General features: G+C 39.1%; 1 protein-coding gene across 3 annotated transcripts in view; it reads right to left on the bottom strand.

Annotated features, from left to right (window-relative positions):
• Positions 1–23695, bottom strand: part of METTL25 (methyltransferase like 25) — a 96438-nt gene that overhangs the window by 48616 nt on the left and 24127 nt on the right. For 2 of the 3 annotated variants that reach the window (XM_043492694.1, XM_038411151.2), the window contains exons 3-5: positions 21399–21499; positions 15211–15852; positions 12244–12388 (exon numbers count right to left, since the gene is read on the bottom strand). In XM_043492694.1, the coding sequence (XP_043348629.1) occupies positions 12244–12388; positions 15211–15852; positions 21399–21499 (888 nt within the window). The remainder of the gene's footprint in view (positions 1–12243; positions 12389–15210; positions 15853–21398; positions 21500–23695) is intronic. The other variant, XM_043492697.1, reaches the window with a different exon arrangement.

A 23695-nucleotide genomic window follows, 5' to 3' on the forward strand; every position in this document is an offset into this window, starting at 1 on the left:
AGTTTTGAGGAGGGATTTGAAGGAGGATAATGAGATAGCTATTGATGTTTATGGCAAGCCTTCCCAAGCATCAGGAGCAGCATGGGAGAAAGCATGAAGGTATATATTTGAAAATGTACTAAGTGGGCAATGGAGGCTGGCATTGGAGTCTACCTCTAGATACTAAATGAGAAATAATTGGTAAAGTGGGTATACATTATGTCGGCCCTTGAAAGTGAAGTCGCTTGTGGAGGGATACAGAAAGGGGTGTCATGGTCAAAGTGTCCAGCTGGGAAAATGAGCTTTGCAGCAGCATTCTGAATGGATATGAGCAGGGCAAGACTGCATTTGTCAAGGCCAGAGAAAAGGATATTGCTGTAATTGAGACATGAGCTAAAAGACTAGACAACGATAGGAAAGACTGTATCTTAGAGAAGTTATGCAAAAAGAAATGGCTAGATTTACACGTAGCCTAGATATGAGGACCTGTTTTTTATTGAGTGTTGAAGATGTCACCGAAGTTCCAGGTCTGAGTGACAAACAGGTGGTGTACATAGAAAGGAGATAGGAAAGAGGGTTTGGGAGATTAAGAGCTCTGTTTAGTTATGTTGATCTTGAGCTTGTGGCTAGACATCCACTAGGAAATGTCAGCGAGACTGGCCAAGATTTTAGTTTCTACAAGAGACAGGTCTGGAGTAGAGAGGTAGATATGTGAATCATCAGTATACAGATAATAGTTGAATCTGAAGATGGTATAGGATGGAATTGGAGAGGAACTATAGACAGCAACTGTAAAAACTACATTAAATGAGTTTACAGCTGAAAGGGAGAATGGGCAGTAATTGGAGAGGCAGGAGGGGTCAAGGGTGGGGGCTTTTAAAAAGGGAGAGCTTAGAGCATGCTTGTATTGTGAGGGGGGGGGAAGCCAGAAGACAGCAAGAGATTAATGATAAGAGTACGGGAGGGGTCAGAGTGGATCAGGAGTTGGGATGGGATGGGATGGGGTCACTGGGGTAGGTAGAGAGGTTAGCAGAGGAGAGCAGATGAGAAACTTCTGAGGCTAAAGAGGAGAGAGTTAGTTGTGGGGGGAGAGGAAGGTAAGGCTAGATGAGGAGAAGAGGAAGGTCATGTTGTATTTTGTCAGTTATATCTCCTTTGCTGATGAGATTAACCAAATTCATACTAGATTGACTGCTTTTATGATAGCAGGTGCATGTTAGAGTAGGCACAAATGCACCAGCTTCTCTGGTAGCGTTTTGGTCATTGTCACTCTCTGATGTTCTCGAAGTATTGGCTAAGCTTTAGGCTGGCAAAACCTATTAGGGGATACATAGCCCATTATTGATGCACATTGTCAACACATCTCTTTGGAAGGGAAAAGTACCACAATCTTTCAAATAATACAAGAAACCAACTCTTCACACTGAAGGTCTTGCCAATTACTGCCCTGGCCCTAACACTGTGTGTTGGGAAGACTATTGAGAAGGTTGTGGAAAGACAGATCTGCCATTATCTCAAATGCCAAGAAAGCAGCAAAAACAAGGGAGTACTGAGTGCAAGGCCTATTTTGGACAAAACTAGGGTGAGTCTTGTTTATGTATCTGATACCTAGATTTTGTGGCAAACTGCATACTACATTGGAAACACAAGCAGACAGGCAAGATAAGGAGTAAAAATTTCAAAAGTGCCCAAGTGACTTAAGAGCCCGACTGTGATCTATAGGCACTGAAAAGTCTAAGCCCCATTGACTTCCAATGAGATTTAGGCTCTTGAGAGAAAATGGAACTTAGGCTTCTAAGTCATTTGGGAACTTCTGAAAATTTTATCCAAGACATGACAAATAATTTCTATGACCATTTTATTTAGTTATGTCATTGGAACTATGCTAGTCTTGTTGGTCAAAAATCTCTTTTCTGTAAAAAAACAAGCCAAGATATCCAAGGTAATTATTTTAGAGCAATCAGTTGCCTTTGAAACTATTCAGAAGTTGTTTTGTTTATGTCTGTGAACCCTGGGTGAGGCAGATGGACCTGTGTACAAGTGACTCAAGTCTTTCCTTTTGAAGAGGTTCCCAGGAATGGTATTGGGCAGTTGTGCAATTGTCCTGTGATCATATGTACAAACATACATATAACCCAAACTGGAATTTCTTATCCAGTCTTACACCCAGTAAGGTACAGTGCATTACTAAGTCTTCAGGTGTGGTTTAATTTTTAAGTATTAGTGAGATTTACAAACAAGCCAAGTTTAAAGAAAATTAGTGTAGCAGTTTTATCATGAATGTTTAAAGCAGAACAGTTTGGAGTATGAGATAGTTCCAAGTTTAAGATTAAATTCAATGGTGCTACAATGATTTACACCAGCTGGGTATCTGCAACCACAGAAATAGTGAAATTAAGGTTGCTCCATCTTTTTCATTCATTTAAATAACTTTCATTAATATTAAGTGAAATTACAGCAAACCTATATCAAATAGAGTTAAACTTGGATCAAAATGAAAAAGTAGTTAAATATTTATTTTCTGTAGCCATGAAATCCTAGATATTGCATATTATAAAGGGATACCAGAACTTTGTGTGCTGTTGGTCCTAAACTAAAAACAATGTACTACCATGCTTTTAAAATTGTATAGTCTCTCCTATCAGAAGATATGAATGCTAAACTGTGTGCAAGATTTGGTCATGCAAAGTACTTCTTCACATACATGCTTTTTCCCAGGCTAGGAAAATGAACTCCCTGAACAATTTTAAGTAAATGTAAAAACAGTTATTTAAAATGGCTACACAACAATAAACTGCAATTGTTTCATAAATCATTTTTATGGTGCTTCCTCACTGTTTGCAACTAAACAAAGAATTAGCCTTTCATTTAATCTTTTTTTTTTCTTTCACTGAAGTGGTTTCAACAGAAAATATCTTACTTCATTCTTAGGCTGAAAGATGTTTGGGACAGTCTGTTTTTGTGTGTCTGCCTGTTTGTGATACATGGTGCTGGATACATTCTGGACACTACTGAAAGACAAATAACCAGACCTGGTTTTGCCTAACGTTCACGGCATCTGGCAACAGGTCAAATCCTAGTTCTAAGGCTCTGCAGAAAAGGGAGGAACCACTTAAACTGTCACTCTCCCTAGCAACAGCTACAGATTTTAAAGTTCAAACAGGTTCTTTGAGTCTGTAGTGTGTTCATCTTAAAAATCTCATAAACTATATGTATCCTTTTACTGAAAAAAGTTTATATGAAAATAGATCCCACCCCAATGATTTAAACTGTTGGCATCTTCTTAATCATTTCCAATATTCAACATAGGCACCCTATGAGTCATCATTTATTGTGGAAACACTGGCTTTCACCAGATATACTCCCTTCCATACTTGACAAAGATTTACAAATACAGATTAAATCCAAGATTTGAAATCCTTTTTGTTCTGTTCATTCTGAAAAAATAAAACAAAAAAAATACTTGATTTTAAACTGGTCACTTTATGGGGGAGATTGTTGGAGAGTAACAACCTTGTCTGTGAAATTTAACAAGACAATGATTTTTAAATGTTCCAAAATATTTCAGATACATTTTGATTAAAAATATCTGTATTTTTTTTTACAGTCATGTATTAGGTTTCTCACAAATTCAATGAAATATCGCAAATGTGCCCTGTGCGGCAATATCTAGAGATGGTCTGGAAAGAAAATCAGGCTCTTTGATCTTTTGCTTGGAATAGTTTTCATGTCTTGCCATGGTCTCAATGATGGTTATTTTAAGACAGTGACCATGTAATATTTTTGAAAATGTAAGCAGATATTTGCAATGTTTAAAAGGCAGCCAAGCAAAATGCAAGGCTCCTGTCCTATAATACTTCTACAGCAATGATTAATCCTTCTACATTTCAGCAGAATGCAATGGTAAATAGCCATAACGTGTCTGTAGTGTGTTCATCTAAGGTGCCACTCAGTACTGGGGTCCTTTTTGTTCCCTGCATTCAATTTATTTAACACCTTTTTTATTTAAATTACACAAATGTATTGAAAATCTTAAAATAAAGTATGCCTTCTTTTGCATCCTTTTCATTTTCTTTAATTATGTTTACAAGCTTTTAAAAGTTAGATGTTAACAAGCGGAGCCAAATTTTATATTTACCTGGATTAAGAGTCTCAAGGCTCTTGTTCTTTTGCAGAAAGTTTGTTGCATACATAATTAATAAATGTGCACTCATTCAGACATGGACTATGCCCATAATTATATGAGATCTGTGCCAAGGCTTTATTTACTCTTTCCGAACGTCTCTCAAAATAAAGAAAAGGTGCTCTTCAGAACTTCTAGTAAGCCTTTAAAATTCATTAGTCTGGCACGTATCCCTTTGTTACTAAACTACTATAGGAAAAATTGCCTCATCTTTCAAACCCTTACTATCAGGACAGTTTTTATTACTTTGAGTAGTCACACTATTATCAGCAGAGGATTTAAGTCCCATTTAAATCTATGGGACAACTCACAATACTACACCTGGTAGGGAGATTTTAGGACAAACCCTCTGCAATCAAACTATAAAATAATTATGAATAATTGCTTCTTTAGCAATATATAGTATAGTTGTAACTGTGTCAGTCCCAGGATATTAGAGACAAGGTAGATAATGGTTCCTTACAATATGTACTAACTACTTATGCTAAACAATCTGTTCCACCTTGCATTTTCCTGTGATGCTGGGAGATCCTTTCTGAGACATGAAGAAGAGCTCTGTGTGGCTCAAAAGCTTGTCCCTCTCACCAACAGAAGTTGGTCCAAAAATAGATATGACCTCATCCACCTTGTCTCTTTAGCGATGGCAGTTTTGGTGCATCTGCTCTCACAATAATGGACATTGTATTTGAGAACTCCAACTCTCTTTGTGACCAAACAGTAAAGTTTATATTTTTGACAGGTAGGCAAAGGGGAATCCCTTACAATTGTATTTAATTCACATTTCCCTTCTTTTATTCACCTCTCTTAGGTCATAATCAAGTGCCCACTATCTGGCCCATTTACTTCAAGACACATGGCAGTGAGGGGTAGGAAGGCTCCGCAAAAGCCTCAGATCCAAAACTGACGCAAAATTGATCCAGGGAGGTTATTTCAGCCTAATTACCAATAGGAAACAGAAATTTTCCTGATAAATTGCCTTAATGACTTATAAATAGTAAAATCCTACTAAAGAGTAGTCACTGTATATTCTCAGAGTAAATGAATCAATCACATTCCAAATTTAATTTTGGAAACAGAAGCAGTATCTAAAAATATTAAAACAATACATTTTTCCAGCAACTGCCGTGCGATCGGGTGAATCTAGAGCACACAGACTCTGTAACAGCGAAGGAAAACCCCAAGGGAATGAATTATTCTAATCACTAAGTACATTTATCTGGAGAGAAATCTCTGTATAAATGATCAATTCTACTTAAATGAGGAAGCCAAAGTAAGATTATTTCAAGAGTCATCAAAATATTTCTTCCGATGTTCATCTTGGCATGGATATGGCCAATGGCTGCTCCTGTGAGTCAGCAAGGACATGTGATATGCTCATGTGACGCTGGACTCCATCTTGTGCCGGTAACTTTCCACAAAACTGAGGCTGTGGCTTTGTTTGAAACAGAAACATTTCTAGGCGCATGGAAAAGGGTATAAAAGACGCCTGGAATGACACCATTTTGCCTCTTTCCTGCTCTGCTTCTCTGGACTTACAACTAAAAGGGACATATTCAAACTATGGACTGAGGACCTTCCAATCTTTTGGAAGTTACCAAAGACTTTACAAGCCAGCAACTTATTCCATCGCTGCTGCAAACTTGATATAAGAATACTGCAATGATTGTATGTATATGATCTTAACCATTTTAACTCTCTTCTTCTTTTCTCTTATAAATAAACGTTTATATTTTATTTAAAGGATTGGCAGCAGCGTGATTATTGGATAAGATCTGAGTTAAATACTGATCTGACTATGTGGATGATCTCTTGAGATCAGAAGAACCCTTTGATGAAACTGGTTTTCAATAGGGCTGTCGATTAATTGCGGTTAACTCACATGCAGGTGATTAACTAAAAAAAATTAATCGTGATTAAAAAATTAATTGCGATTAATTGCAGTTTTAAATCACACTGTTAAACAATAGAATACCAATTGAAATGTATTAAATATTTTGGATGGTTTTTCTTCATTTTCAGATATATTGTATTGTGTTGTAATTGAAATCAAAGTGTATATTATTTATTACAAATATTTGCACTGTAAAAATGATAAATAAAAGATAGTATTTTTCAATTCACTTCATACAAGTACGGTAATACAATCTCTTGGTTGTGAAAGTGCAATGTACAAATGTAGATTTTTTTTGTTACATAACTGCATTCAAAAACAAAATAATGTAAAACTTCAGAGCCTACAAGTCTACTCAGTCCTACTTCTTGTTCAGACAATCACTGAAACAAACAAGTTTGTTTACATTTACAGGAGATAATGCTACCCTCTTCTTATTTACAATGTTACCAGAAGGTGAAAACAGGCATTTGCATGACACTTTTGAAGCCGACTTTGCAAGTTATTTACGTGCCAGAAATGCTAAACATCCATATGCCCCTTCATGCTTCAGCAATCATTCCAGAAGACATGCTTCCATGCTGATGACACTTGTAAAAAAAATAATGTGTTAATTAAATATGTGACTGAACTCCTCAGGGGAGAATTGTATGTCCCCTGCTCTGTTTTACCCACATTCTGCAATATATTTCATGTTATAGCAGTCTCGAATTATGACCCAGCACATGTTGTTCATTTTAAGAACACTTTCACAGCAGATTTGACCAAACTCAAAGAAGGTATCAATGTGAGATTTCTAAGGATAGATACAGCACTCAACTCAAGGTTTCAGAATCTGAACTGTTTTCCAAAATCGGAAAGGGACGAGGTGTGGAGAATGCTTTCAGATGTCGTAAGAGCAACATGCCAATGCGGAAACTACAGAACCCGAACCAACAAATAAGAAAATCAACCTCTGTTGGTGGCATCTGACTCAGATGATGAAAACAAACATGTGTTGGTCCGCTCTGCTTTGGATCTTTATCAAGCAGAACCCGTCATTAGCATGGATGCATGTCTTCTGGAATGGTGGTTGAAGCATGAAGGGACATATGAATCTTTAGCGCATCTGGCACGTAAATATCTTGCGATGCCGGCTATAACAGTGCTATGGAAATGACTGTTCTCTCTTTCAGGTGACATTGTAAACAAACCATGGGCAGCATTATCTCCTGCAAATTGTAACCAAACTTGTTTGTCTCAGCGATTGGCTGAAGTAGGACTGAGGTTTGTAGGTTCCAAAGTTTTACATTTGGAACTTTGTAGGTTCCAAAGTTTTACATTGTTTTTATTTTAGAATGCAGTTGTTTTTTGTACATAATTCTACATTTGTAAGTTCAACTTTCATGATAAAGAGACTGCACTACAGTACTTGTATTAGGTGAACTGAAACACACTATTTCTTTTGTTTTTTACAGTGCAAATATTTGTAATAAAAATAAATATAAAGTGAGCACTATACACTTTGTATTCTGTGTTGTAATTTAAATGAATACATTTGAAAATGTAGAAAACATCCAAAAATATGTAAATGGTACTCTATATGATTAATCACAATTAACTTTTTTAATTGCTTGACAGCCCTAGTTTTCAATAACCACTCCTCATAAAGTCTAGTGTCTAGGTGGTGAAATAAGGGTTGGAATGCTAAAGGAGACTGAATTTTTGACTTTTTAACCAATATGGTGAGACAAAAGTTTACTTTTGTTACTGGCTTGGTACATCTAATGATACAATAACCACCAGTTTGCGGTGAGGCTGCCCTATTTCTCAGCAGTTTGTCCAGAATCTGGTATTCTCAGCTGTGACCCACTGAGGTAATGTGACATACCCCGAGGTCTTATCTACCCTGGATTTAATTTTTTAATCTTGTTAAGGAACTGTCATTCCCTTTAGAAAAAAGCTTTTGGACAAATTATTTAAATTATAATTTGGCCTGCTTGAGAGACAGTGCCAAATTGCATTGGCCCATGGAGAGGTGTGGCAGGGATTGTGCTTTAGCCCTGGGGCGGAAGAGTAATGGTCTCTTGAAGGTGCAGTCTACATTGCCCTGGCACACCTGGCCAGTTCCAGAAGCCAGTCCATAGCAGGGGTAGGGAAGACCCATGGTCCCATTTCCTCCCCACTCCCTTTGAGACAATTTGTTTTCCTGGGAGTGCATGAGCCCCCGGGGAGTCTCTGCATTCCCCGAGAGCAAGGACTGCAACTGGTCATAGCCCCTCCACTATACAAGAGAAAGGGACAACATTGCTTTTTTGTGGAAACCATAGTTTTAGATGCTGTAATAAATATTTCTGCAGTAAAATTTTGAATTTGCTAATTTCCTGAGCTTGCTTGGAATAGCTTCAGTGTAGTCTGCCAGGAAAAGAAAAAAGTGTTTTCCTTTTTCTTTTCATAAGGAGCTCTTCATTAGAGTAACTTACACCCTTCAAGCTGCAAGAAATTAAACTAGAAATTCTAATATACAATCTGGCTTCATTTATACAACTAAAATAAAAAAGCTGCAAAAGAGCAACATCTCCTATCACTGTGCACCTGCATAACTTTATGTTTCAAGTTACAATAAATATCACACTTGTACTTTTGGTGGCAATGATGGCAGTGTAGTATTAGTTTCTTAAGGCTCTAAGGGCTGCTCTGGAAAAAGAAGTACACCTACAGAAAGGTCAGGTCATTTTGCTCTCTTTGCAATAGGTAATTAACATTTGGGGAAGAAAAATTTGATATCCGGGCTTGTAAAATTCACCTGATTAAAAATTGTTGTGCATCTTTTATTATTTCTATTGAGTATATATCTAAAAATATGGATAGATTTTGTAATATTTTCTTTCCCTTCCCGGTTTCACTTCCCTTTTTTGTTCTTTTACTTCCTGTAAGCAGGACCTCATGTAGAATAAGATTATGAAAGAACTTACATTGATGCATCATAGATTCTTTTTCAGTTGCTGCATAATCACACTCAGGAATCTAAACTTTCATTACAAAAGTAACTCTCGCCCTTGTGATTGTAAATGGAGGAACTGATGTATGCCTGAGTCTGCAGAGAACCTGAAACAATAGCTGAGAGATATGTAAACTACCCCATTCATCTTATTTTAACATGGTGTTAACATGGGTCGGTCCTGGGGCTGGTTTTGTTCAACATCTTTATTAATGATCTGGATGATGGAATTAATTGCACCCTCAGCAAGTTAGGGATAGGGTCCAGAGTAATCTAGACAAATTGGAGGATTGGGCCAAAAGAAATCTGATTAGGTTCAACAAGGACAAGTGCAGAGTCCTGCACTTAGGAAGGAAGAATCCCACGCACCGCTACAGGCTGGGGACCGACTGGCTAAGCAGCAGTTCTGCAGAAAAGGACCTGGGGATTACAGTGGATGAGAAGCTGGATATGAGTCAGTAGTGTGCCTTGTTGCCAAGAAGGGCAATGGCATATTGGGCTGTATTAGTAGGAGCATTGCCAGCAGATCGAGGGAAGTCATTATTCCCCTCTATTCAGCACTGGTGAGGCCACACCTGGAGTATTGCATCCAGTTGTGGTCCCCCCTCTACAGAAGGAACGTGGACAAATTGCAAAGAGTCCAACAAAGGGCAACAAAAATGATTAGGGGGCTGAGGCACATGATTTACGAGGAGAGGCTGAAGGAACTGGGATTATTTAGTCTGTAGAAGAGACGAGTGAGGGAGGAATTTGATAGCAGCCTTCAACTTCCTGAAGGGGGTTCCAAAGAGGATGAAGGTAGGCTGTTCTCAGTGGTGGTAGATGATGGAACAAGGAGCAATGGTCTCAAGTTGCAGTGCTGGAGGTCTAGATTGGATATTAAGGAAAACTATTTCACTAGGAGGGTGGTGAAGCACTGGAATGGGTTACCTAGGGAAGTGGTGGAATCTCCATCCTTAGAGGTTTTTAAGGCCTGGCTTGACAAAGCACTGGCTGGGATGATTTAGTTGGTATTGGTCCTGCTTTGAGCAGGGGATTGGACTAGATGACCTCCTGAGGTCTCTTTCAACCCTAATATTTTAGGACTCTATGATTCAAGCTTGATGACATATTAAGTGTTAGCATTAACTACTTGACTGCTGATCCAGTTAGCATTTATCATTTTTAGATGTAGTAGAGGACTCTAGGGTGAAGTACAGCAGGGCAACTACTGTAGTTCTTGCCACAGATTATTGGGCTGGAAAAAGAGGAATTCATCTCCTTTCTCACTTTCACAGAAAGCATGTATGTTAAATAACAAAGCTTCACTCCAAAGTTTTCCAGCTGCCTGATTTAAATGCAAAATCCAACAATTATTTGCTTACTGAGGTAAATACCCTTTTTCATTTGTCACAAAAATTCTCACATACATTAATCTAACACTTTGGCTAAATTGTTACCAATATCAGTTTTAGAGATCTACATATTTATTTGTTAATATTATCAGCATCAGTTATTTGCTGTGCTTTGTTGAATTTTTTAAAATTCACTTCCGTTTGTAATTCACCATTGTATTTTTGACAGTAACAATGATTATACCACTGCAAGAGTTGAATGGCAGACATTAAAAATAACCAGAATTTTTGTGATAACACAACAGTCCATCAGTTTCACATACTACAGTACACACTGATAAAACTTGTGCAATTACAATCCTCACCTTTTTCTTCTTTGAAGGCTATATTTTATAACTAAATATATCAACCTTTTCCCAGAAATGAAAAAACTAACACTTGAAGGAAAGATTTTAATTCAGTCTGAAGATATCCTCAGACAACTTTCAGCTTTGTACTCCAGGAAAATCTGTTATACATGTACCGTTTTACAAACTATCCTGGCAATGGCCCAAAGTGCTACACTCTGATGAGCACTTTTTAAAGCAATTGCTTAAACTCAGAGGGCCAAATTCTACTCTTAGTTATGCATGCACAACCCAAAGTAAATGAAGTTGTGTGCATACAGCCCAAGGCAAAATCTGGTCCAAAATATTTTAAAAGGATAAAAACATATTGACCAAAAGAATCTACAGTTTATGAGTGAAGTAATGGAATAAAAACAGCTGTATTTTTAACCACATAAAAACCTTCTGCATTAATGTGCCTAATTTCAAGAAGAATATTGGAAATGCTGGCATAACAGGAAAGCTACAAGGCATCCAGGAGTGAATGTCTCACAGAATGTAATTAAAAACAGTTCTAAATAAACCACTGAAAAAGAATAGACACAAGCAGTGGTGCAAGTAGGGCGGTACGGTCCAGTATGCTGTGCCAGTAAGATATTTATAGCTGGTATGGTGTAATGGAAAGACACAGGAAGAGCAGAATGTGGGGCCTACTACCACCAGCCCTTCCACACAGCTGTGTGCCTGCATCTCCTGTCCGGGGTTTGTACAGCAGCCCTGCTGGAGGACAGGGCCGGGGGTGGGGTGGGGCTGGGGCAGTACAGCCACGCCCGAGGATGCCAGCATGGGGCCATCCAGTGGTCCCATATTCTGCTCCTTTTGCCACTGCAGCTCCCAGGAGAGCCCAGAACCTCAGCTGTGAAAAGAGCAGAACCCCGTGCCAGGAGCTCCTCTGGTGCGACTGTACTGCCCCAGGGCCCAGCCTCGCCCTGTCCTCTGGTGGGGGCTGCTGTACAGACCCCGGACAGGACTCAGGAGATGTAACTGCATAGAAGGGCTGGGGGCAGGGCTGGAGGCATACAGCCGTGCCAAAGGAGCTCCCAGTGTGGGGCTCGGTTGCCAGCGTGTCTGGAAAAAAAATATTCTCTGCTGTCAGAGGGAGTTGGTTTGAAACTCTTCTGTTGGCAATTCCCAAAGCAGGTGTGACTGTGAACTGGATACTGTTCCAGGGGCAAACCCTCTTCTCTTAGCAGCCCACACAGCACCTGTGCCATGTCTACCCACTGGGAGCGCTCCCCTCCCAGGTAACATGGGATGGATCATGCAGAGGGGAGGGAGAGAGTGTGGGGCCCTGGGCTGGGTCATATGAGGGGTCATGTGGGGAGGTCACGTGTCTCCCCCCAACCCTCTCTTTTGTTGGTTGGGGGGAAACCAGTAAGAATTGAATTCTACTTGCACCACTGGACACAAGGTAGTTATTAGTTAAAAGGTAATTATATTGTCATCTGCCATTGCAGAATGGCAACCTGAGTTCAGCAGAATTCCTGTACCTTTTTGGTTTTCAAACTCTTCTGTCAACAGATGGTAGCAGCAGCCCACACTGCAAACTGCCTTGATTTCAGGCTTAGCAGTAAAGATTCGCAGTGTATTCGGAGCAAGATCCCCACATGTATGTAGTCCCACCATTATACAGTCCTAAAAATAAACAGCAACAAACATTTCTTTTCAACTAAAGGAAAGACAAGAACAGCAAAAACAGACAAGCTATAAATGGTTAATTTGCTGTGAGATTTAAATATACAAGCTCATGGAGACTCCTGGTGTCCTGTTCTGGAAATTTATTGAAGAACACCAAAAGCATTTCAGTGCCAACAAAGTGTGAGAACCTTCCCTATAAACAAATGCGTGGAGTGTTCTCTGTATCTTTGTTGGAACTGTGAGGCTACTCTAATTTTTCCTTATTATCCATTCCTTTCCTTGGCAAGGAGCAAGCAAAAGCCCAGGACCATTAACTGAACTTGAGCCACTTACATGGCAGAGCAGAGACCTAACACCAAATGACCAGCCATTCTCTTTTGACCTTTTACTTTCCTCTTTTTTTTTTTTTTTTTCCTTTTCTTCAAAATTTTCTACCTTAACGTGCATGACTGAATGTACCCACAACACTGCTGCTACTTTTCAATGCCTCAACAGACACTGGCAGTACTTTCTACCTGTGATTGAAAATAAGAGCTGCTTGTGACTGCTGTTTCTCCATCTGTTTTGTTTGCTCTGTCTCTACGGTATCTCTCCTCTCAAAAGAGCCCAACCCAGAGTCCCTGAAGTCAATGGGAGTTTTGTCAATGATTTCAATGGAAGCATGATCAGAGCCTTAGTTATGGATAGTATTCTTATAGATTCATAGATACTAAGGTCAGAAGGGACCATTCTGATCATCTAGTCCGACCTCCTGCACAGCGCAGGCCACAGAATCTCACCCACCCACTCCTATGAAAAACCTCACCCATGTCTGAGCTATTGAAGTCCTTAAATCATGGTTCTTCTTCTCTCTCTCCCCATTTCCTGTATTCCTTTTCCTCACTCTTTCTCCTTTTGTCCCTTTCTTTTATTTCTCCATCCCAGTTATCCTTTGTCTCACTTCCCACCTTGATACTTCTCTTCTCCTTCCTTCCTTCCTCCCTCCACTATACTGTCCATCATCCCTTTTTTCCTCTCTTTCACCCTCACTTCTCTCCCTGCTATCCTTCTACTCCATTCCAAATCTCTCTGAAATTTTCAGCCCATAAGAATTAAGTGCCATCTGTACAATCCTCTTTCCTTAGCAGACTCTATAGTGAGGTCAGCACTCTGCAGTACTTCCTCCCTTTACGGTAAAGAGCCTTAGAAGGGCTATGGGGCCTAGTAAGGGATGGAAATTCATGCCCTGCAAGAACAGCATTAAAACTGCAGGCTGGAAAAGTTGAACAAATTCTCCCAAAGGAAAGGTGGTGAAAGATGGCCACCAGATGCGAGAGACCTAAAAACCATATTAAATATGAAGATTCTGTTAAAACAGTCCAAAAACCAATTTTTTTCTAAGTTATACTGTTGTGATCTACCTACTTCAATTCCACTTTTGTAAACCCCATTATTGGTGCAACTGAGAGCAGATTCTGATCCCTTATACAGTGGATCTATCTAACAGAATTCATTAATTCAGCATTAGCTCTGGGCTACACACAAACATATATTCAAACCCTGATATTGTTTTAGCAATTCAAATTAATTTTAAAGTTTTGCCAAATAAATCAATCAACACTGAAGTTTCAAACTTTCTCAGTGTTTATGAATATAGGCAGTCCTTGAATTTATGACACAATTGGTTCCTGAAAATTGTGTCTTAAGTCAAAAATGTCATAACTCAAATTTCCCATAGGAACAATGTTGGATCAAGCATCACAAAGTCAAAACCAACGTCACAAAGTCGAAACACGATGACAATTTACGAACGCTGTAAGTGCCATTCGTCATAACTCGAATGTCGTAAAGTCGAGGACTGCCTGTACTGCAAAATCAGTTGATTGTCTTAAAACAAAGTATTAAGCACTTGTAATCAAGTTTTTAAAAGCCTTTTAATGGTACAATTTATCACATATCCTGCCAGGCAGTACGGTTTACTATTTGTAGCAACCATAGTGTGCCTTTGCTTCTAAAAATGAAAGTAGGGGCCTGATCTCTGTTCATCTCCATCTTTTGCATTTATTTACATAAGTGCAAAGATAGCACCTAGTGGATGTAAAACACAATCATTCTTACTTGATAGCATTTTCTTTGTGCTCACTTTGTACCAGTGTAAATGATTTCATAAAGTACAGGGAAACTGAGATCAGGCTTCAATTGTTTAGTCGATTATTAAACGATCATTATCTTTAAGTCCGAAAATCCAAACTGTAAAAAAAATGATGCTTATAAATAAAATTATTTGGCAATTCCATAAAAGTGGTTATTATACTGTACCATATAAAGTATTTCATATCTAAATTTCAATTTCAGGTTATGTACATTTTAATTACTAAATAACAATACATTTCACAAAAGTTGTTTTGAATGCAAAATATATTCTCCTGAATAACATGTATATATAAATTACTCTCCTTGTAATTTCATGTGTAATATGTAACTAGAAAAGTAAAGTTACAGGACAGTTGATGAATATTATTGCACAGTTACTGTTAACTTTGTTTTAAGTGGTAATTTCAGCCACTTGATAAGCTCTAAGTAGTGCTTAATTCACCTAGCCAAAAGTAGTCCAGCACATCTTCTGAAATAGGAAAAAAAAAAAGGCATCAGTAAGAAATGATTATGCAAAATGGGTGTGAAGTGTTACCAAGTCAAAATTGTCCAGTCACACTGCTGAGAGCATTCTACACCACTTGACAATCACTTTGCACAGGTGAAAATGTATACACAAGGTGCAAAAGCAATGGAGAATCTGACACTGGTACTTCAAAAATAAGAATGCTAATAAGTGAAATAACCTCCAGATCCGTAATGATATCACGGAGTTCTGTTTCTGCAGTGATGTATGAAGTCAATGGCAAATAAATGTTTGAGTCATTTGACTTGCTTGCTTTGGCCTTGATGGAAGCCATTTTTCTTCGCTCTTTTTCCTCTTCACAGAGCTCCATGTTATATTTAGATGAAGAAACAGCTTCTACAGCATCAGCAGGTAGAATGTTTAGAAGAGAAAAAGCATTTTCAGAACTTTTATTCCCGTCAGACTGTGTCTGAGCCACCAAGTGAGGTTCAGTTTGTTTGCCGGTTTTCAACATAGCAGAGTCTGTGAAAGCACTAGTAATTTCCAAAGGAACAGAATCTGAGCTAGCCGTCCGGTCCTGACTTAAAAGACTGTTGTTAGTACTTAAAAGCTTTTCACTGATATTTGCTCTACATTTCATTTCATCTTGCACTGCCCTATGCTTTGGCTCTTCCAACACTTGGTCTCTGACATTTGCTCTTGCCCGACTTTGATAAGCTCTCCAATGTTTCTTCAATTTCCTGTTCCTTTCATTAGCTCCATAAGTGTTGGTGTTTGAGGAATCAATTCCATAAACCTTTAGATTATATTGCATGGATAAAAAGGAGCTTAGGTAGCCTTTTCCAGAGCCTAGGTCAATCACCTAGAGTAAAGATAACAGAATGAATTAAAAATAGCATGTACCATATTAATGAACAACAAATAAGACATGTTTCAAACACATGCTAATAAAAAACATTTCCCTAAGAAAAAGAAGTATAGATTTAATAATTTACTTAACTTTTATTTTGCTCAGCTTCTGGTTTTAAAATACAAATATGTTAAAACTGGTTTAGTTCTATCACAGAAACACAGTCAATGAAATAATCATGACTTTCAGCCTCCTGATTTTTTAAAGTCTTTTAATGTACTTTTGTGCATAATTTCATGTTGTTTAAAAAAAAAGTAAAATCAAAAATTAATGGGCCATATTCTCAAGTGTAGCCACTTTGAGCCACTGCTGGCAGACCTGGGAAGCCAAATCGGTGTAACCAACCCAAGGAAGATCACTCCAAAGTAAGGGTGATCTTGCATTGACATATTACAGATGCCTTAGGTAGGAGCTCACATGCCATACACCTTTCCTGATGTCCGTCGATGATAAGAAAGTTGGAACGCCTAGGTTTTCAGCTTCTTGTAAAAAGAACAGGAGTACTTGTGGCACCTTAGAGACTAACCAATTTATTAGAGCATAAGCTTTCGTGGGCTACAGTCCACTTCATCGGATGCATAGAATGGAACATATAGTAAGATATAATATACATATATACAGATAGGTTGGAAGTTACCATACAAACTGTGAGATTAGCCTCTCTAATTAGCCTGTCACAGTTTGTATGGTAACTTCCACCTATCATCTTACTTCCACCATCTTACTATATGTTCCATTCTACGCATCCGATGAAGTGGGCTGTAGCCCACAAAAGCTTATAATAAATTTGTTAGTCGCTAAGGTGCCACAAGTACTCCTGTTCTTTTTGCGGATACAGACTAAACACAGCGGCTACTCTGAAGCTTGTTATAACTGTAAGATAGTTCCAACCCATGGAACTAACATAATGCAGTGAAGCAGTGCACATAATAGCAGCAGGAACAGGACAGAAAGTAAGAACTTTACACCAACTTTGCACAATCCCGTGTCTTGCACTATGTGAATTTTGATTGTACATGAGGCCCCAGTCCAATGCTTGGTAAGATTTCGGAGTAGGAAACAGAGAGCCACTTCTCAACAGAATGTTACAAAAATTTCCTTTCATCCAATATCTGCTAAGAATTATATGAACTATATATAAAATCTTGTGTGTTAGGTATATGCTCCTGAATAACTTGATCCAAGGATTTTTGGACTCTAACATGTCTCATTTGAACATCTGCTCTGATTTTATGCCAAACCATGTGAACAGGCATGAAAGGTTTGACCCAGGCTTAAGATGAACTGCACATACTTAGTTACCAGGCAGTACCTTTGAATTCAGCAAGGCTGGAATAAAAAGGACAGTTTTATTTTTTGAAGTCCTGAGGATGCTATAATTTTTATTCAAGCCAAGAAATCCGAGAATTAGTAACCCAGGTATTTTTGGATAAAAGTCAAGAAAGGGACTACACGGAGCAGAGAGTATTTATGATTCGGGTAAAACTAATTACAGACTGAATTTATGACTCAGATATTATGCAAGGATTAAGAATATGTTGGGGTTTTTTCCTATTGCTTTCTTTCTGTCGGTTTTCTCTATGTTTTCCAACTTAATCCTTAAATTCTTTGGGTGACATGTGTATACACACACTTTTGGTGGAAGAGAGATGAGATAGACTTTGGCTGTGACTTTTGTAAAAATAGTTCACTTGCCACCCTCTCCACCATCACACCAGATGCCTGCCACAAGATCTAAAAGAAAGACAAGAAAGGAACATGTGGAATGTTTTTGCCAGTTAGTTAATAAATAATGACAGGATGGAATTCGAAGATAGATAGATATTATTGTGATGCAGAATGTGTCATGATCCTACCCACACCCCAACCTTCAGATAGCATTTGGATTACTATTCCTACGAAAGGAACTAAGTGGACATACATTCAGATTGTGAATTGTTCAGAAACCTATTATCATGACCTCTAGTGGCTGTAAAGATGTACAACTGTTTTGACAAGATATTTTCATTTATTATCTAGTGAAAAAAAACATATAGATAAACACCCTACACTTTTAACATTTGTGGTCTTTATAAAGTAAAAAGAAAATATAGGTTTAAAAATAGGCAGTGATTATATGCTGAAACAAACATACTGGACTAAATTAATCCCTGCTGTAATTCCATATAAGGAAAGATACTCAACATACTATGATATACATGCCAAGCATGAACTTTTATAATGAAATTTCCGGGACATAATAAACTACAAAAGTTCTGTCCATATTGGGCTGGGTACTATGTTTAAACATAGTTCCTGGCCCAATACAGGCATGGACATCATTTTCCAGAAGACTGTGAGCATTTCCCAGCATCAAGCCTTGAATGAAATACATAATAAATGCAGAATTAAATCTTATTTGTTTCATACACTGAATGAATTTGTTGTGCATACTGCATCTTCCAAGGAAAATTTTACAAATATGTGTAAAAGAAAACAAGAATTACACTAGCTTATTTTCAGAATGAAACAAAAACCTTTATATAAAGTTCCATTTGTATGATGTTTCAGTAACAGTGTGTATTAGGAACAATACTAAAATGGGGTAGAAAACTTATTTTTTAAGTAACAAAACTTTAAAACTCTTGTAAAATGTTTTAACTCAAACAGTTAACTTGAAAGTGATTACAATAAGCATAACATTTCTGCTTTCATATCCATTTTACTATTTGTTAGAATACATAATAAAGCACCACAAGAGAACAGTATCCTTTACCACCCATTATACATCATAGATACGGAGGTGAATCTAAGGGCACTTTTCAATCCTTCAGTGATCTGTAATTTCTGAAAGAAACACTCTGAGGACAGCTGTGCTGTTGTAAAACGTGTTATGTTTTCATTGCTCTATATTTTTTAATTAAATGTTATATATATATTTTGTTCTGTCAGCAGGATTGAAAGAAATCAATAAGGAAAAAAACTCTCCTAAAACTTTACAATTCATATTATTTTTTAAAGTTTAAAGGTAACTAAAACAAAAGAGGTTGCTTTTTAATAAATAAAAAGGAGAATTTTAAAAAAAATGTAACTGGAAAGCTCTTCTCATATATTAGGGATTTGTAACTGAACAAATAAATTGTTACAGTATATGACTGAATGATGGAATAAAGTTAACATAAAGCCATCTGTATTTCATATTTAGTGACATACGGTATAGCCGTGTTTTTCATTAACATCAATGGTCCTAAGTTATTTTTTTCAAAACAACCACCAAAAGAATCAATTCTTTGGCCAAAGATGCTTGAAACCAATAAATGTACATACTCACAGGTTAAAAATACACATCTTTTATTGTCAATTGTCAATCAAATAAAGACAGAGTGCTGGCTGATTGCACCAATTGTACCAGGAATCAGAGTTAGCACACTGAGGTGGTTCCAATCTTTTATCTCAGGATATGTCTATATTTCAAGCTGGATGAGACATACCCACACTAGTGCTGGACGAGACAGCACACTAAGAATAGAATGTATTAAAAAGGTTTAGCTCCCCAAGTATGTTCCTACTGTGTCACATGGGTATTTACTTGCAGCGGCTAGCCCTCCCACCACAGCTTTATTTTTAGCATGCTAGCTCTCATCAAGGTAGCATGGGTATGTATCCTCAAGCCAGAATTTATACCTCTAGCTCAGAGTGTAGACATATCCAAAGAATATATGCAGAAAGCTGTGGTGGGCAACTTCTCCTTTGCCTCACCTAGTGAGTCCCACAAGTATATACACTGCATACTATTTAACATCTACACGTCTACCCCGATATAACGTGGTCCTTGGGAGACAAAAAAACTCACGTTATATTGAACTTGCTTCGGTCCCCCCGTTCCTTGTTCCCTGTCTGCCCCCTCCAGAGACCCCAGTCCCTAATCACCCCCAGGACCCCACCCCTTACCCAACCGCCCTACTCCCTGCCCCTGACTGCACCAACCCCAATTCACACCCCCCACCCCCTGACAGGTGCTCACCAGCAGTGGTGGGAAGCGGAGCAACGCAGCCCCAGCCTGCTCCACTCCGCCACCTCCAAGCTGCGGCGCTCCGCTTCCTGCCGCCAGTGAGCGTGGGGAGGTTGGGGAAAGGACGCCCCCTGTACTCACCTGTGGTGGGAAGTGGAGCGCTGTGGCTGGGAGCTGGCGGAGTGGAGTGGGCTGGAGCCGGACTGCTCCGCTTCCCGCTGCCAGTGACTGTGGGGAGGTTGGGGAAAGGACGCCCTCCACACTCACCAGCGGCGGGAAGTGGAGTGATGTGGCCCCAGCCCGCTCCACTTTCCTTGCCCTGGCCCCAGCTGTGTCACTGGGAGGAGGAGGGGGAAGGGGAGCAGGGTGTAGGGAAAAGGTCCCGCACTCACCGGCGGCAGGAAGTGGAGCGCCGCGGCTGGGAGCTGGTGGAGTGGAGCAGGTTGGGGCCAGGCTGCTCTGCTTCCACCGCTGCTGGTGAGTGCGAGGGGCGGGAATCCCTTCCCCCAAGCTCCCTCCCGAGTGACACGGCTGGGGCGGGGGCGAGGGAAGCGGAGCAGGCTGCTCCCGTCTCCTGCTAATCCCTCGGGCCACTCTGGGACTGCAGGGCCCCCAAAAGTGCCCCCCACAGCTCCTGGCTCCCAGACCCTGGGGCGGAGGGAATTCCTGACCGCCCCGAGACCCTCTGCCCCTTATCCAAGCCCTCAGCCCCGGCCCAGTACCCTTAACACGCAGCTCAGAGCAGCGTGTTGGAGCTTTACCACATTGTATGCGAACCCGCGTTATATCGGGTGATGTTATATCAGGGTAGAGGTGTATATGAAATTGCTGAGCGTCCATCATATCCACGACCAGACTGCTACCAGGGAGTAGAGGAGTGGCTGAAGTCACTTTGACCTGCTACTTATGAGTCTGGAGCCAGGAACAGTTGGACCAACAAATGAGTTGGTTTGAGTTTCACTCACCAAATGAGTGTTTTGTATCATGGTGGATGGCATTAAAGAGGGGGGATTCCAATAATTCCATTCCAATAATTCCAAGAATTCCAATTCTTTAGTGCAAAAATAGAAAAAATTACATTTAAAACTTGTCAGATACTGTATTCTGTTTTATTTGCTATTTTTATGAGCCTAATGGAATGTAGAGAATGAAGTTCTGCTTCTCTATTAGTTACTATTCTAGTTCTATCACTACCGTACACGGAACACAAAATTTCTGGCAACACACAGTGCAGCTTTTAACTGCTCAGCATATAAAATCATGACTATTTTTCATGATTCATAATTGTAATAATGACTGGAAAGGTTATTTGCCTGAAGCTAACAATGGGGTGAGTAAAGAGCCCCTCAGCTTTGCTCTAAGGCTTCCCCTTCAATCACTATTACTAAAATGAAAAATAAAATCCACATTAAGTATATATCAAAATCTAGGATTTGAACAAGATAGAAAAGATGAGCCAAGTATTTGTAAATTATATGGTAACACACACTGAAAAGTACATTCTTACCTGCTTTATACCACAAAAATTTGCAATGCTGTCTATCAATTCTGACATCTTCTGCACTTCATGAGATTTCTTATTATTCATAAACTCATCGGTTTTGATTTCTAAGAGATCAGAAAAACAGAAATATTAATACAATTCAGACTGTCTGGCCTTCATAGTCCTCAAATGAAATCAACATCTATCCATAAATATATATTTTTAAAAAGTTTATATCTGAATATATCAGTGGTTTTGGACTGTAGCAGTTTTGTTTTCATTAAGAAGTTGTAAGAATGCTCTTATGATTATACTTCTGAATCAAAGATGATTTAGTGAAACTGAAAAACAACATTAGAGCAATACCAGTAATATTGTAAGCAATACTAACAAAACACAGAATAAAATATCTAGTATGACAAAAAATTGCTACTACAAAATGTGATCTCTTATTCCTTCCTCCCCACAGGAATTTAGTTTAGCTCTTTTTCATGTACTTTAGTACAACTACATTTACCTATACTCAGAGGAAACATAAAGGCAGTGTTGGGAAACATTCTCACAACACAGTTTGCTGATTCTGGCACTTTAAAATTATGACCACTCTGTTAATTCTGCATGTTTGCTGATCATCTCAAAATAGATGCACTTCAAGCCATCATCAGTTTTACCGAGGAAATGGAGGCAAGAAAAGCACAATTCTTTACCTGCTCCCCATTTGTTGCAAGGAGTAGTAATCCACTACTGATCCTTACCAACAGAGTACTATCCTCACACTGCCTCAGCTGTCCTGAGGGGACAAAGTCAAGGCCCACTCCTGACTATTTTCTTGGGGGATGGGATAAATGGCAGGCATACACCTGCTTATCCCTGCTTGCCCAGACTAAGAGACTTTGCAGGAGATAGCTATGTGTATAGAGGGGAAAAAATGATACCTGCAGGCCCACCGACCAGTGGGGGGGCGGAGGCGGGAGAGGCAAAGGGGGCAATTGCCCAGGGCCCTGGGTGGGCCTCAGGGCGCCTAGGCACGCAAGACTGCTCCAGGCTCCAAGCCTTGGGGGGCCCTGCAGGCTGGTGTGGGTGGTTCCAGAAGTGACGGATTCACCACTTTTGTCCCGGGCCCCCTAGGGACGAAAATTTCTGTCGGTGGGCCTGGATACTTGTCTGTGTGGAGTCACACATACAGAGACATAAAATACTTGTGAAGTAAGGTATGCAGAACTGAACCCTGAGAGCACACTTACAGAACAGAAAAAAGAACACAGGATAGTTAGAGACACTTTTCTGCATAACTAGTCAGATTAATACACCTTCCTCATTCCTGCATTTCTGTCTTAATTTGTCCAGAAACTGATAATCAGACAATAACTACATTCATTCTTTAATCACATCATACTGGGAACAATGCGCAATGCATTACTTATTTACAAAAGGTTGAACTGAGTTCATGAGAATCCTAGAGTTTTCCCCACTACTCTCCAAAATCCATAGGATCTCTGCACTTTTTAAACATCTGGTTCTGTATAATGAACTATTATGACAATACTTTGAATCTAATATAGAATCTATGAACAAACAAAAGAAAATCAAACTTTAAAATTAACAAACAAAAGAGTATGGGAGAAACCAATGTTTGTCATTTCATTTTTACTGTTTTACTGAGGATTTCTGAAGTTTCTCATTAAATGTAAAAATACATGTTATGGCCCAGATTCTCCTAAAAAAACAAAATTGTAACCATTCCAATTGAGAACTTTAGGGTTCTTCCCCCACATGAGCATGGTGCTGACATAATCTTATGTTGAGAGATGAGATCTTGCAGCTTTTCTGTATCTTCAGACAGATTAGGATGCGAAGGGGGGAGGGCGCAGCAGAGGATTACAGATACCAAAGTATCAGGATCTTCATTTCTGTGATCTTTAGAACTTTTTTCCACTTCAAAGACAGCTTTCCCCAAATAATATATATTCTATTTCCCTGTTCAAATAAAATCCCTTTTTGACAAAAATGTAAGTTTTTCCCAAATAAGGGAAATACTGGGCAAATCTTGGTCCAAAAACAGCAATATTGTTATGAAATATACACCGTATACTACCCCATGCACTTCAGTGTAAATGTCAAAGCCCAGATGGGGGCATTTAAAATATTAAGTGAGCAAAGTCTGAGATCCCAATGCTTAAACTGAATAGAAGCAAACTGAAAGCAAAGAGACAAATCCTGCAGGTAGGCTGATTTACACCAGCTGAGGTTTCAACTCAAAATTAGTGTCTCTTTCTACCTACACATTTACCTGCATATAAAAAGTTCTTATCATCATAGTT

The sequence above is a fragment of the Dermochelys coriacea genome, chromosome 1 (assembly GCF_009764565.3).
Source record: "Dermochelys coriacea isolate rDerCor1 chromosome 1, rDerCor1.pri.v4, whole genome shotgun sequence".
In the NCBI taxonomy this organism is placed as follows: Eukaryota; Metazoa; Chordata; order Testudines; family Dermochelyidae; genus Dermochelys; species Dermochelys coriacea.